The 14456-nt window shown below is 44.1% G+C and overlaps 4 protein-coding genes across 6 annotated transcripts; 2 read left to right on the top strand and 2 right to left on the bottom strand.

The window, feature by feature from the left end:
- The first annotated feature begins 425 nt into the window (after positions 1-425).
- Positions 426-3670, top strand: LOC115387256 (G-protein coupled receptor family C group 5 member C-like). 2 transcript variants are annotated; one of them, XM_030089908.1, is made up of 4 exons: positions 426-665; positions 1239-2242; positions 2361-2464; positions 2575-3670. In XM_030089908.1, the coding sequence occupies exons 2-4, from the start codon at positions 1264-1266 to the stop codon at positions 2677-2679; spliced, it is 1188 nt and encodes a 395-aa protein (XP_029945768.1). In that variant the 5' UTR covers positions 426-665; positions 1239-1263; the 3' UTR covers positions 2680-3670. The 2 variants fall into 2 exon arrangements, with proteins under 2 accessions (XP_029945768.1, XP_029945767.1); XM_030089907.1 differs by having other exon boundaries at positions 1236-2242.
- A 1035-nt stretch (positions 3671-4705) lies between these two features.
- ccdc137 (coiled-coil domain containing 137) lies at positions 4706-8487 on the bottom strand. Its single transcript, XM_030090550.1, has 6 exons — positions 8344-8487; positions 8043-8182; positions 6954-7161; positions 6741-6823; positions 5687-5766; positions 4706-5585 (listed from the first exon to the last, which is right to left on the bottom strand). The coding sequence occupies exons 1-6, from the start codon at positions 8412-8414 to the stop codon at positions 5388-5390; spliced, it is 780 nt and encodes a 259-aa protein (XP_029946410.1). The 5' UTR covers positions 8415-8487; the 3' UTR covers positions 4706-5387.
- On the top strand, positions 8178-12116 carry LOC115387717 (retinal cone rhodopsin-sensitive cGMP 3',5'-cyclic phosphodiesterase subunit gamma-like). 2 transcript variants are annotated; one of them, XM_030090551.1, is made up of 4 exons: positions 8178-9730; positions 11332-11502; positions 11584-11624; positions 11718-12116. In XM_030090551.1, the coding sequence occupies exons 2-4, from the start codon at positions 11348-11350 to the stop codon at positions 11792-11794; spliced, it is 273 nt and encodes a 90-aa protein (XP_029946411.1). In that variant the 5' UTR covers positions 8178-9730; positions 11332-11347; the 3' UTR covers positions 11795-12116. The 2 variants fall into 2 exon arrangements, with proteins under 2 accessions (XP_029946411.1, XP_029946412.1); XM_030090552.1 differs by lacking the exon at positions 8178-9730 and adding an exon at positions 9766-10156.
- A 107-nt stretch (positions 12117-12223) lies between these two features.
- Positions 12224-13389, bottom strand: LOC115386766 (tetraspanin-10-like). Its single transcript, XM_030089235.1, has 3 exons — positions 13300-13389; positions 12617-13191; positions 12224-12536 (listed from the first exon to the last, which is right to left on the bottom strand). Exons 1-3 carry the CDS (start codon positions 13387-13389, stop codon positions 12224-12226), a joined length of 978 nt encoding a protein of 325 aa, XP_029945095.1.
- Positions 13390-14456: the final 1067 nt, after the last annotated feature.

Below are 14456 nucleotides of genomic sequence, written 5' to 3'. Positions count from 1 at the left end.
ACCACCAACCGCACCAAACACTCTTTACTGGAGCAACCGACAGACACACTTCAGCCATCCTGTCCTCCTATGAGAGTATATTCAATAGCAATATGAACAACTTTTAAATGATAATGACAGCATGGTCATAAAAAAATGAAAAACTTGGATAAATACAGCACATTGCTTTTGTAATTTAAATGAAGTAATGTATCATAGTCAAACCTAGAAGTCATCAGTCTTTGCCTGTCAGATCTCAGAGTTTGCTGTGCTCAAGTGAACTCCTCACTCGGGGAGGTGAGAGGTCCCTTTGTTTGGATGTAAGCAGCCTCAAACAAATAAGTAGGCCGGCTGCTAATCTCACAGAATATGCAAAGCTGCAGACACCAGAGGTTGGGTAAAGGGGGGCCGAGCGGTTTGAGCCGAGTCGTTAGAGAGAGCATTACACACAGAGAACAATAATAAGTGGTGCGGAGCGAACGACGTGTGAGGCTGGTATGACTGAATAACAGATGAGGAGTGGCTGCTGGAAGACTGTTAATGACTCCTACCGGGACAACAAGAGGATCTAAACCAAAAATATCAACCAGGAACTCCAGTTTAACATCATATTTAGCGGGAAAGTAATTTCTCTATTTTTCTCCTGAAGAGGATCGTCCAAGTCAAGACTCACCTGTTCCAACCAGGTACGAGATTCACAATACTGCATCTTTTATATAATGTGTTTCACATTTATCTTATTGACGCGCTTTAAATAAATGTTCCAAATCAACATTTTTTTCATACACATGTCATTCTGAATTTAACAAACATCTCTTTTAGTACAGAAATACATGAAAGAACTTCAGCCATCAAGTTTGAAATATTATGTTTTTCAAAATTTCATGACTACATTTGTTACAGTAATGATGATGAAATGATGAGCATTAAATCCTTTAGAATAAATGTTTAGAGAAATGAATTCTACCGCTGAGACACAGGATAGCTGAACGTCACCAGCAGCTCCTGCCTGCAGGGGAGCTGGATGGGAGGAATCACTGTCTCCCAGGGGAATATCTGCTAATTAGACTATCTTGGGAACTGGAGCAGTGACTAAAAGTCACAACAGAATGACTTAATTCTATAGTCTGAGGGAAAGGATGGCAGCATAATTGATGGGTTCATTTGAGATCTTCTAATATTTGACACTGCAGCGCAGTTCTCACAGGGACATTACAGTCTTTTACCAGTTGACTGTATTTGTTTTTTTGGTGCAGCAGTCCATCAAACATTCACTTCGGTGCAATGAGCTCTCCCACCGTTCCCAGAGGATGTGGCCCCAGCGTCAACTCCATCTATTACAACCTGTGCGACCTGACGGCGGTGTGGGGCGTCGTGCTGGAAGCCATCGCCGCCGCCGGCGTGGTGACCTCCTTCGTCCTCTTCATCACCCTCATGGCCTCCTTGCCGTTTGTGACGGATAAGAAGAGGAAGGGCATGGTGGCCCTGCAGGCCGGCATCCTGATCTTCACGCTGGGACTGTTCGGGCTGAGTTTTGCCTTCATCGTGGGCCGGTACGCCACCACCTGCGCCGCGCGGAGGTTTCTGTTTGGCGTGCTGTTCTCCGGCTGTCTGGCCTGCCTGGCGATGCACGGCCTGTGGCTGGCCCTGCTGGAGCGGAGGGGCCGTGGCCCCCGGAGCTGGATGCTGTGCCTGGGGGCCCTCGGTCTCTGGCTGGTGGAGGTGATCATCAACACCGAGTGGCTGATCATCACCGTGGTCAGGAATCCACCCGGCGGTGCGGCTGCACCTGATTCATCCTGCAACATTGCCAACCAGGATTTCGTGACGGCCCTGATCTACGTGATGGTCCTGCTGCTCGCCGTGGTGCTGATCGCCGTGCCCTCACTCTGTCATAAGCACAGGCAGTGGCGGCGGGACGGAGCCTTCATCCTGGTCACAGGGCTCTTCACCCTGGCCATTTGGATCGCTTGGATTGTCATGTACATCTATGGAAACGGGGTGGTGGGAAATCCCGGCTGGGACGACCCCACCCTGGCCGTCGCTGTGCTGTCCAACGCCTGGGTCTTCCTCTTCCTCTACACCGTCCCAGAAATCTGCCTGCTGACGCAGGAGGACCCGGATCAGGAGCAGCCCCCCGATGGAGAGGACGTCTATCCTGCCAGGAGCTTGGTTTACGACAACATGCTGAAGGAGGCGGAGCCAAACCACCAAAATGTGTACATAGAGAATAAAGCCTTCCAGATGGATGAGTCTCCAACAGGTAGACTGTCAAACATCATCATCATCATCAAATCGTCCAACAATGACTTAAAAAGCCTGGTTTGGTGTGAAAAACTGACTTAAAATGCGTTGATGTCTGATATATTTCTGCTCAACAGCGCCCTCAAAGCCCGTGTCTCCGTACGGAACCTACAACGGACAGCTGCGGAGCTGTGTTTACCAGCCCACTGAACTGGCTTTGATAGCCAAAGGTCTGCCGAAGGTGAGCGTGTCAATCAACACTACACACACACACACACACACACACACACACACACACACACACACACACACACACATTTGAAAAGCACGTCTTTCTGCTTTCTCCTGCAGATGGATCCGCAGGCATTACTGCCCCGAGCCCGGCCGTCCTCCAGCGCAGGGAGCAGCAGCTCGCTGCCCCGTCTGGTGGAGTCCTTATCTGAAGAACTGTCGTAGGTTTTGTACTCGGTTTGTCAGCGGCTGCTATAGGAGAATGCTTTAAATTAGGATTTCTTTAAAGTGTGGGTCTGCAATGTATGAGAAATGGCAAAAAAGGTTTTACTAAATGCCATTGTGATCAAGATTATGGTAACGAACCCCTGAGACACAATGTTTATTGAGATATCAGACTATAGGTTTGAAAACGAGATGTTCTCAAAGTGAGAATTTGGATTTTTCTAAACTGTTTTGAACTAATTTAATATTTTTTTCACTTGAATTCATGATTCAACACTTGAAAGTCTGAACTCCTCGAGGAGAAGAGTCTCTCTTACCATGAAAACTAAAAAAATCCATGATATATTGTAAAACAGCCAAGGCTAGTTTTCCATGCACTTTCTCTTCTACCAGTGTTCTGTTTGTTCTGTTCAGATAAACACCAGGTGGCTCTGAAAACACTGATGGACGCCTTAAATCCGCTAAAGAACACATACCCAAATTGAGGATTTCCAAAGCAAAAAGTTGAGACTGTGATCTGTGCTCTCCTAGTCAAAGCTTAAACTCCAAACCTTCCTCTGTAGGTGTCCACCAAGAGCCACAATCACCCAAAAGAAAGACGAGTTTACCTTCAAGCTACTTGTACGACCAAAAACTGTTCTGCCTTAAGTTTCTTCCGATTGGTTAAAATCTAAAGTCTAGAATGTAACTATATCTTTCAGGTCCGCTGGGTTAAGTAGTAGACAAGAATAAGGTTCAGAGAGGAGAGAACTAACAGACGAGAATAAACTGTGTAACGTGTGGCTATAATTTACTGAGTTTTTTTGATAAGTTTATCGTGAAAGTACTTTTTTCATCAAAAATCTGCAGCAGATATTTTGTTAATCTTTACGACATAACATATTGTGTTTACGGATTTTGTGTTCAACAGAATATTTGTTATTGGCAATACATCTACCATTAGGAAGAATGTCTTCAGTTCTTATATATCACTGCTTTCTCTGTGGGTTTTTTTTTTAAATGGAATTTTATGTAAAGGTTTGGATTTTAAGTTATTAAACTGATGAAGGCTGTGTGAAGCTGGTGTGGGTGTTTGGATTTGTAGGAGTCACCACTGGGGCCTGGTGTGGTTCGCTGGGAGAGGAAGTGGCGACCAGATGACCGTGTTCAGTGGCTGGCAGGTATTTATTTACATGACTCGACCAGATAAGTTCACTTGGAGCCAGACGCTGGGACTCACTCAGCTGAGACTGATGTTGAAAATAGAAAAACCCAACCAATCCACATCATGTGCTTTCTTGTTTAAACACGGGGATTTATTATTACTAGAACCGATAACCGATTTTCGAATAAATTTGGAAAGTGGTTCTCCTGCTCCTGTGCAGTCGTTTCCCTGTGCTTCATCACGGAGGCCGAGCTGAGGCTGCCTGGCAGCCCGCTGAGCCAGCTCGCTCCCAATTAGCTCCCCGAGCTCAGAGGACAAACTGCACGCCTGCGAGAAATCACACGGCGACAAGCGACAAGCGGAAAGGTGGAAAAGTTTGCCGCCTGCGTTGTCTTCCTCACACCGGTTGGCTTTGCACACAGCCGGTTGCATAAAGCAGTGATGAGTGTGCTCAGCTCAGGGGAGTCGCCACTCGCCATCACGGGCAGCTGGCCCCACTTAATACATCTCCTCGTCACTGTGACAACCCTCAGTGGACAAACACAGATGAGAAGGGGGGGGGGGGGGAGCAGCCAGGCAGATTAAATGAGACCCGGAGGCCACACGACTGCTATTCAGACTTATGAGCTGAGTCCATGTAGAGATATCACACAGCCGATCACCGCCGCTGCTCAAAAACTAAATGTTTGTCGTCAGATCCCAGACGCTCTGAATGATCAGGCTGTCAAACAAACACGTGAATTTGTCCGGTTTTGTCTCAGCAGCCAACAATCAAACAAAGGCCTTGTTCACCGAGGTAAACCTTTAAAGGATTACCAATGTAAATAGCCGTGCCAGGCGCTCGTGAGTGTTCCGCATTTGAAAAAAAACGAATGTGCTTTATTTATCCCAAGATCCAGACGCTCACAGAGGTACAAAGTGAAACAGAGGCTCAACAGATTTATTTGCCCAAATTGTGCATTTATTTGTACAGCTGAGTTTCAGAGCAATCAGACAAGAAGTGATGGGATTAAATGGTTATAATGTCATTTGAATGACTCCAGAAGAGATGTTAAGATGCAAGTAAACATCATGCAACAATGTGAAATGGAAAACAATAAATAAATCTCATAGAGACTTTATTTTTATTATTTTTTAAATTTGCTGGATATTTGTTTCACAACATTAAACCCAGACTAACAGAAAAACATGAACCAGCATCAGCTTGTCCTGACAGATCCAGGACAAGCTCTAGGAGCACCACCCTCTAGTGGCCACACAGAAAAGTGATGTTTACACGGAGTCACTGCACTTTCAAGGACGGCAAATCAATAAAATCCACATGTATTGATCGAGTCACTCGAGTCCAGGACTGATGACTTTTCGTGTCACATTCTACTCAGCAGATCTTTTAAAAGCAAAATGTTTCACACTTCCTCAAAACATGGAAAGGGGATGCAAATGCAGCTTTCCTCCCCACTAAAAGTCATTGTTCTGTGGTGTGAAGTTCCATCACTCTGACGGAGTGCTGCTCCTCAGTTTCTGTTCAATGCAGTCTTTGACACAGACTGACTCTGGGAGATAATCAACTCTTCTGGACTTTCCGCGGCCTGGCAGCCCTGACCTGGTGCTGCAGCTGTCTCTGCTTCTTCAGCTGCCGGTAGGCCTGCACGGCCCGCTCCCTCTCCTCCTCCATGATCCTCTGCCTGGCCATGGAGGGCTTGGCGGTGGAGACGGCGGTGTGGCCGAGCAGAGAGTTGAGCAGCAGCTCCTTTGTTGCCTTCTGAAGAAAATATGTAGGAAGGAAAAAAAAAAAAAAAAAAACCGGGATTTGCAACTTACTCAAACTTTATGAGTGATGAGAGGATTACAAAGTAAAGTTACCTGAGGCTTGATGGGAGCTTTCTTTGGCTTGGCACTCAGCGACGGAGGAGCCATGGCAACTTCACCAAAGGCAACACTGTCTGAAAACCAACAACCATTATCCCTACAAGTGCACAACATTCAACATTAAAACCACATCATACCTGGGTTATTCAGCCCTGCTGAATTAGACTGAGAGGGGATTGTAAACATGGGAACAGGGCCGATGCAGAAACAGTAAAAGCAGCTCTGTAGTTTGAGGATCTCTCGGAAGTTGAAAACTCTTTAGCATTTTGGCTCTGCACTCCAGTACAATGGATATGAAACCAAATAAAGAGGAACTGCAACAGAACAGCAAAGCCTCAGCAGGAACAGAACAGCATCTGGTGTCGCCCGTGAGATTAACACTTCAGGCTGTTTACACATGAAGTCTTGAGCCTGGACTGTCGTCTGTGGAGGTTTCGCAGTTTTCTAAAAGTAGAAAAGTGTCTGCAGGTTAAGAGAGAACTTCTTTCCTTCCTCACTCTCAGACAGTGGAACTGGAAGTTTGTCTGAGCTTCCTGTTCCTTCTGCAGCCAGTGGATTTATGTTTGATTGTTGCTCTCTGTCCTTCTCTCTCCTCACTTCAATCAGAACAGTAAAAAAGCACCTCTGAGTCTGGCTCTGCAGGTTTCTTCCGTTTCCACCGTTTATGCTTGCTCAAGTGGAATAGTTGGGTGTTTCTCTGTCACAGTGCCTTGAAATGACTGCGTTTGCATTCGGTGTAAATTAAATGAAAATTGAGTTTTTAAAAGCACGGGAGTGAACCACTGCCACCACAGGTACTTACATGCACCGTCTCAACTGATCAATACAGGACCATCACAGATCTCACCGTCACAAACTGAGCCAGATAGAAACTTTGTCTTTGTATTCATTCAAAGATGAACTCCGTCTGCTTTCAACATGTTAACATTACCTCTTCTGTTTGAGCATATAGACGTAGATCCCAAAAGAAGTTCCAAATAAACACTGTTGTCCCAAAAAGGACTTTTGAAGAACTGTCATTAGTTACAAACAGACATGCAAACCTTACCTACAAACATCTCTTTCTCCATCTTGGTTTCTTTTTTGTCCAGCTTTTTCAGCTGCAGCTTCAGTAATCTGTCCTTATCATGCCTGTTTCGAAACAGTAAGTGCTGGATAAGCCGATCACATAACAAACAGCAACAATAAAGTGAAACTTTAAGTGTGAGCCAATAAAACACATCAGAGCGCTCAGCAAGGCTGAGAGTCAAAGTCTACTCACTCCCTCTTCCTGTCCGATTTGGCCTTCGCTGGCCTCTCCTGCTGGTCTTCCTCCAGCTCAGGCTTTCTGTCCACTTGGTTTTTGGTGAGGAAGAGGACGTGTTTGGCTGCATTTTCCATCCGCCGCACATACGCCGCCTCACTTTCCTCTTTCCTTCTTTTGAAACGTGGGACCACGATGTCTCCGACCTTCGAGCCCCCTGGACGACCTGCAGAGGCAGATGTTCATGAAGGTTTTCACAGTTTTTCAAGGGACAAAAACATCTGGATTTAAACCAAGTTATTGCTCTGAAGTCTGAACGCTCACAAAAGAAAACAAGGTTTCTTTGAACTTTGTTTTCCCAGTAAGAATTGAGGAGTGATTATTTTCTTGTTGTATTTCAAGCTTGTAAACAAAAGACGTATTGTTTCCATCACTAATTCCAGATATTTTAAGGCATGGGTGTGAAACGTGAGGCCCGTGATCCAGAAGTGACCCCACAGAGATTCCAATCCACATACAAAGAAAATTCCAGCTGTGAGAAATTCTGACATTAAGGTAAATGTATATATGTAATCACATGAGAGCAATATACGTGAAACAATATAAACACACTTGAACACTACATAACATACATACAAAAAATAAACTAAAATGCCAAGAGTATAGATTATTGCTATGATATTTGATTAATTTAGACTGTAAGGAGAAATGGTTGTATTTTTCCCCATTAAAAATAATACTTAACTTTTTTTTCTATAGCACTTTACTGCATGGGTGGAAATTAAAATTACTACTGAATATGCACTCTGGATAATTTAGACCATTTTGACATATTTTCAAAGTTCTCTTGGGTAACAACAATAACCTGGCTTCTACCTGGCAGGCAAGCGTCGATCCTTGTTAGCTTTTAAAATTTAATGAGTAGTAATAAGCAGTAAAGTGTGGCGCCCTCTAGAGGCCATGAAGGCATTCGTTTGCCTCATGTCTCATCTTCCAGCCGGCTCTGGCTTTACCAGCGTTTCATACAGGCTGAAGCCTCTCCAGTCACCATGCCCGAGCTTCCTCTCTTTAACAAGCATAGAAGAAGCTGAAAATGTTCCTCCTCACCCTTCTGGAGCTTCTTCTTCACGGATCTCTTTGGTGTCTCTTTGCTCTTCAGGATCTCTCGCAGCTTGAACGGAATGTGGTTCAGGTGGTCCTCTTCTGTAACTTTCTTACGTTGTGTAACTTTTTTCTTGTCCTTTCCACTGAAATACATCGCAACCCATCAGCACAGCTTGTCAGGTACATCGGACATATGAAGAGAATCAAGTTTTAAACCACGAGAGGAGCGCTCGTGAGTTAGCCCATGTTGCTAACAGCTAAGCTATCAGTCTTTTATTTTAACTCTTTAGCTCCGTTACGTTACCTCGGCTGTCGCCCAGACTTGTCCGCTTTTTTTCCCGACTCGCTGGCTTCATTCTTCTTGTTTTTCCCCATCTTAAAAAATCTTAAGTTCAGCAAATAACGCAATATAACACAACACACATGGGCTACTACATAACACGCTAACCTGTGAGACGCAGACGCGAAGACACCACACTCTGCGTTTTCTTCGTGATTCTGAAATAGTTTTTGCTTTAAAGGTTAGTTGTAAAGACCATATTTTCAATGAGTAATCGTGAATTGTTTAAAAAAATCACTATGCCTTTATATTATTGATAGTGCTAAGTGCTAACCATTGTGTTAAAGAATGAAAGCTCTGCGAAATCTGCGAAACTTTAATCAGAGTGATACATTTTAAGTTGTAGACGATCTTTACAGGAACGTGCTTCCTGACTGGCTAAAAAGACGTAAGCTCTAAGTTGCACCGCTAGAGGGCGACAACACCCAAAATTGAAAACAGAAGTCTCCGTCGTCAACATTAAATGGTCGTTTATTTGACCATCTGGATCCTTCAGAATTCAGAACAGATGTTTCTAAATCCCTGCAGATCTTTTGAAGGAAAAACAATCAAAACAGGATAGTATATTTTTTTTCTGAATCAGTGGCTCAGGCTGCTAAACATGTGTGTGAAAAAGAAGAAAGCTTTACATTTCTTCAGAATGTTACAGGTTCACATGAAGATTATTTATTATTTACATTATTGATCAGTGACAATCTGATCGTTGATAATCCATGTTTCTGGATTTTATTAATTTTTTGTTTGTTTGGTTAATGCAAATACTTTTCCAAGCTGATGGACTGCTTCTTTGTGTTTGAGGAGGAATGTGATGGATGAGTGTTCAGTGAAGCAAAGATAATTTACTTTTTAATTTTTTTTTTTAATGTAAATTGATTGTTTGTACTTAGGAGGTCCTTTTCATATACAAAAAAGTGAGATCTTTTGTTACATTTAAACTATGAAATGTTTTTCCTGATAACCCGACACTTACAACAAATCAAACGGCTTGAAAAACTTATAAAGTCCAGTTTTAAGGATATATGTATAAAATTGATAATACAGTTGAAAAGTTCATTAATACAATGTAAATATTGAAAAGATGACACAGAACAAGTCTTCACCTCAGTCATGTGAAAAATAACCCACAATGCACTGGTTTCAACACAGAGTCCACAGAGGCTCATTCAAAATGTTGTCCATGAGTGGCATCCTTTAATCCCAGCAGAGTGTGTCCATACATGTGCCCTGTGTGTGTGTGTGTGTGTGTGTGTGTGTGTGTGTGTGTGTGTGTGTGTGTGTGTGTGTGTGTGTGTGTGTGAATAATACAGATTACTGAGAGAAGCTGTGGTACAGCCGGAGATGAATGGACCAGGTGAGTGTTTGTGTATGCTGGAGTGGATTATCAGACATAATGCAGCTCAGTGTGAGAGACTGCTGATGGAAGTAGAATGTTACTACAGACATTACATGATGTCTACAGGTGGCGGGGGATTTCTGAGTTCTGTGTCTCATAAGAACCTGTGAAAATATTGAAATCGTTCCTCATAATCGTGCTGCTTCTGCTGCTATTGTTACCTTTAATGAACCTGTTTAATAGGAGACAGTACAGGATGATGTCCTCAGTAAAGCCAGTCGGACAATCCCTCATGGACGTACAGATCCATACTGAACGTGCGTATGTGCTGCCTGCTGGCGTCATAATCCTCTCATAGATGAGCATATAAAAGAGCTTCAGAGAACACAATTCATCATTTAACGGCAGCTCAGATCTTTGAAGAGACTCAACAGCAGCGCAGAGGTGAGTAGAAGCAGCAAATAGATAACATCTTTATCTTACTACTGATACAGAAACTGTTTCCCATTTCAAGTCTTTGTTCTACCTTTAGATGCTCAGTTGTAAAGATGCAGAAGAATGTATTTCAGTAGTTTTGGAGATGGAAACTAGGTTTTTAACAGATACACTCACTGATGACACGTGATAGAAAATCTGTGCTCCATTTAAAGCAGCTGTATGGCAGCACCAAATTTTCATTTTCTGGCATGACTGAGGTCATGTTCGGCTTGAAATCATGCAATGTTGTACAGGAGAAAAAGTGCATGACATGTAGACCTATTCATAAAATTTTGTCCATCTCCATGGATGTATTAGGGACTGAGAAAGTTTTTATGAACTTTCATATTTGTGCACAATTTAACCATGATGATCATGATGATAACTTTAAATAGTTTAAGCAATGAAGCATAGGATTGCATTATATGTTTCTATTGAAATTTCTGAGTAGATGTGAGCCTCTCATGTCACTCTATAGTGTTTCTTTCAACACATCATTTTGGAATTTCCACACAATTGCGTGGTTGAAGCAATGAATAAAAAGAAACACTTGAATTTTATTCAAACATGGAAATTTACTCATACTGCCATACCGTATACACCATGCAACAACAATCTAGTCCATTCCTTCAACAGAGAACAGTAACTACTGCATCACTTCAGCAGTTACTAATAGTACAAGTCACCATAATATATTTATCACAGACTTTATCGTCGCTTTGAGATGTGCTTTGAATGTCATACAATTAAAATGAATCAAATTCCTGCTTTAAACAACAGAAATAGAACAGAACAGACATCGAACTGCAGTATGTGAAATTTATGCGAGTGCACTGCATTCGTTTTGGGTGTCATTCACCAACACATGAGGACATTTTGGAATTGTGATGGTTTTTGGAACTTTTCTTTGGATGTGTGATCTGACTGAGGCGAGCAGATTCAGCATGTCTCGTATTATCTGATTATCAAGGCGCTCTGAAGCTTACGCACGTCCTGCACTGTTGATCTCACTGAGATGATTTGAGCCTCTACTCTGACGATAGTCACAGTTTTTCAGGTGGATCTGGAGCATTATGACACTTTTGAAATTGCTTTTCCTAATTACAATTCAGCTGAGTGTTGTCATCTGTATTTTATCATAGTTCGAGGCACAGAAGCATGAACTTGGACGTGGCCAAGCCTGAAGCAAAGAGTGGCAGCAAAGCCCCGACCAGAGCGGTCGCCCCCGGCTCGCCACGCAAGGGACCCCCCAAATTCAAGCAGAGGAACACCCGGCAGTTCAAGAGCAAGCCTCCCAAAAGAGGAGTCATCGGGTATGCCTCTTCAAAATAAGTGTCAGTTGTAAAGTAATATTCAGGCATTTCTTCTCAAGAATGTTTGTGACTTTCTTTCAGCTTTGGAGAGGAAATCCCAGGGATGGAAGGACTTGGCACCGGTAAGCAGATCTGTAAAGTCACATTGTGTCATCCGATCAAAACTTTCTATTTCCAAATACATTTACTTACATTTTTGCCCTTCTATTTTTCAGATATAACTGTAATCTGTCCCTGGGAAGCGTACAGCCATCTAGAGCTCCACGAACTGGCTCAATACGGCATCATCTGAGTCTCCTCACGTTGGTCTACTGAAGGGAAACTGCTGGAATTTACACTGCAAGAATTAAAATCTGTTAAAAAAAAAATGGCTTTTTATACTAATAGTAAACATGCAACCTGTCTTTATGTCTGTATGTATTGTAAATGCTGTTCTCTGAAGATATTTTTTACGGGAAATCTATTTTCATAAGACTCTCAAGCTGCCATTTTCATGTGTGTGAGCCGTTGATGCTGAATGATTGCCTGGGACTGCGGCGGGAGCTGCGACTGACCGGGTGGTCACTGGCCAGCAGGGGTTTCTGCCGGGGTTGAAAAACGTCGTCCAAATCAGAATAAAGCTTAACATTTTTGAATTAATTTCAATCTTGTGTGTCTTTTCAAACCGAAGGAACCAAATAGAAGCAGCCGGTCTTTATTACTCAGCTCGCCGCTGCATTCGTCACATCGCGTTGTCGACTTTATGCCACCGGATGCTTTCCAGCAGGCGCGTGGAAATGAACACGGCCACGATTTGGACGCCGAGGACGACGACGGCCGCCGTCCCGATCAGCGCTTCGTGCTGCTCGATCCAGCGCGAGATCCCCCCCAGACAGCCCCCCAGGAAGACCACGCTCTGAGCGGTGAACTCGTCCAGCAGCTGGGCCCCGACGCCACACTGGGAGTTCCACACGGTGCCGTTCTCTAGAGGATCCACGCAGCAGGTGGCGGGGACGCCGCACGCCAGCACCCCCGGAGCCGAGCAGTTGTAATAGCTGAGCAGAGGGAACGAAAACATCATGCAGCGCTTTCGCTTTTGGCGTTCTATACATCAGGACTGGGTTTTTTCACTCACATGTTGATCTCCCAGTCGCGGTAGGTATCGGCGCCGCAGCACTGCAGGTTCGACTGGATCTCGTCAGCGATGAACCTCAGGTCCAAGTCGTCTTGGTAGCGCGCCATGGCGGCCAGCATCCCCGACCGCAGGTAGCCCCCGATCTGATCCTGCATGCCGTAGGCCAGGATGGCGATCAGCACCTGGACCGAGATCAGCGCCAGCACGGCGAAGGAGAACGCCTTGAGCAAAAAGCAGTTCTCTCTGATGGCGCCGACGCAGCCGGACAGGCAGAGCAGGGTGAGCAGGAAGCCCAGGCTCACCAGCGCCAGCATGGGGTCGGTGCCGATGTTACCGATCTTCTCCTGGGCGAATGACTCTTTGCTGATGAGGCCCCAGAAGCCCAGACCAAGAACCACCAGGCCCAGCACTGTGAACAGCAGGTTGCACAGGAACAGGAAGTATTTGAGGAAATAGTCCATCCAGGAGTACTGATAGTAGGGCTGGAGTTTGGCGGCGCTGCGGGGGTCCGCTCCATGGTTTGTCTCTGGCTGGGACTCGGACGTGACTTGATCAAGCTCCTTTGTAGACTCTACCTTTAGAAATGCACGTGCAAGAAATTAGAGTTAATTTTAGCACCTTTCACTAAAAAAATAAGAAAAAGTAACAATCCAGCACAGAAGCACAACATCCAAAAGTCTCACCTTCGGTATGAGCGGACTCCTCTCATTCTGCTCCGTGTCGCTCTTCGACCACGGCCAAGAAATTTTTTTAAATGGCAAATAGTTCCTCATATTGCCAAAAAACAGGGAGACGGTCCTCCCTGCGCCGCCCGAGCCGCTATGCAGACGAGCATGTGAGCCGAGGAGGAGAGGCCATGCTGAGTTTGGCTCCAGGCGGCTGGAGGGCGGAAGATTTCGCCATCATGTGAGAGTCACAGTGAGGGGATTAGATGGTTTTTCTCAGCATATAACACACACACACACACACACACACACACACACACACACACACACACACACACACACACACACACACACACTCACACACACGCTTTGACTCAGAATTTCACAAAGGAGAAAGTTTCCTTTTTCAGTTACGATGTGACAAGTTTGATCTCTGGATTTAATAATCATAAAAAAAAACTTCCCTCTAAATTTGGCCACACGTCTGTTCGCTTGATCAGAAAAACATCTGTTTTTTTTCCAGGTTTTTCAAAAATCAAGGGTTTTTGTAGTCCCATTCAGTGCCTTGGTGATTATTGATTGATCACTGCCAAAATCCTCAATGAATGGGTGAATAGCTTTACTCAAAACAGCTAGTCAGTGCGCAGCTTTAGCTGGCACTGAACTGAAACATGGATAACATCCATCAGTCCACTCACACACACACCTTCAGGGCATTTAGAGACAAATCAGCCTGAAAATTCATGTTTAGATTGTGGGAATAAACTGGAGAACAAGAGAAAAACTCCACACAGCCCCACCTGGACTCAAACCAGGGATTTTCTTACAGAGGCTAAGAGTGTGAACCACTACACTGCTGTGCTGCCTTAAAACAATATCAACAGTTCCTAAACTGAAATAGAATTTTAAAAAGTTATATATTTTTGTGAGTGTTACCGTATGACTTTATTGGCAGCAGAGTTGAGGCCAATTTGAGGTTGAAAAAGCATTTTCAAAGACAAACTGCAGGCTCTTCTGATGTGTATTTACTGTTAAGAAGAGAGAGGCCGCATGTGCGTCAATTTTTTTTTTAATAGCAATTCATTTCAAGTGCACGCTGAGTTAAAATCATAAATCATATGATTAAAACTAAGGCAGAGTGATTCAACATGTCTGAAAAGACTTGATCTTATAAC

Source organism: Salarias fasciatus, chromosome 4 (genome assembly GCF_902148845.1).
Source record: "Salarias fasciatus chromosome 4, fSalaFa1.1, whole genome shotgun sequence".
Taxonomy (NCBI): Eukaryota; Metazoa; Chordata; class Actinopteri; order Blenniiformes; family Blenniidae; genus Salarias; species Salarias fasciatus.
Note: the sequence above shows the minus strand (reverse complement) of the source record. Positions and strands in the feature narration are given on the sequence as shown.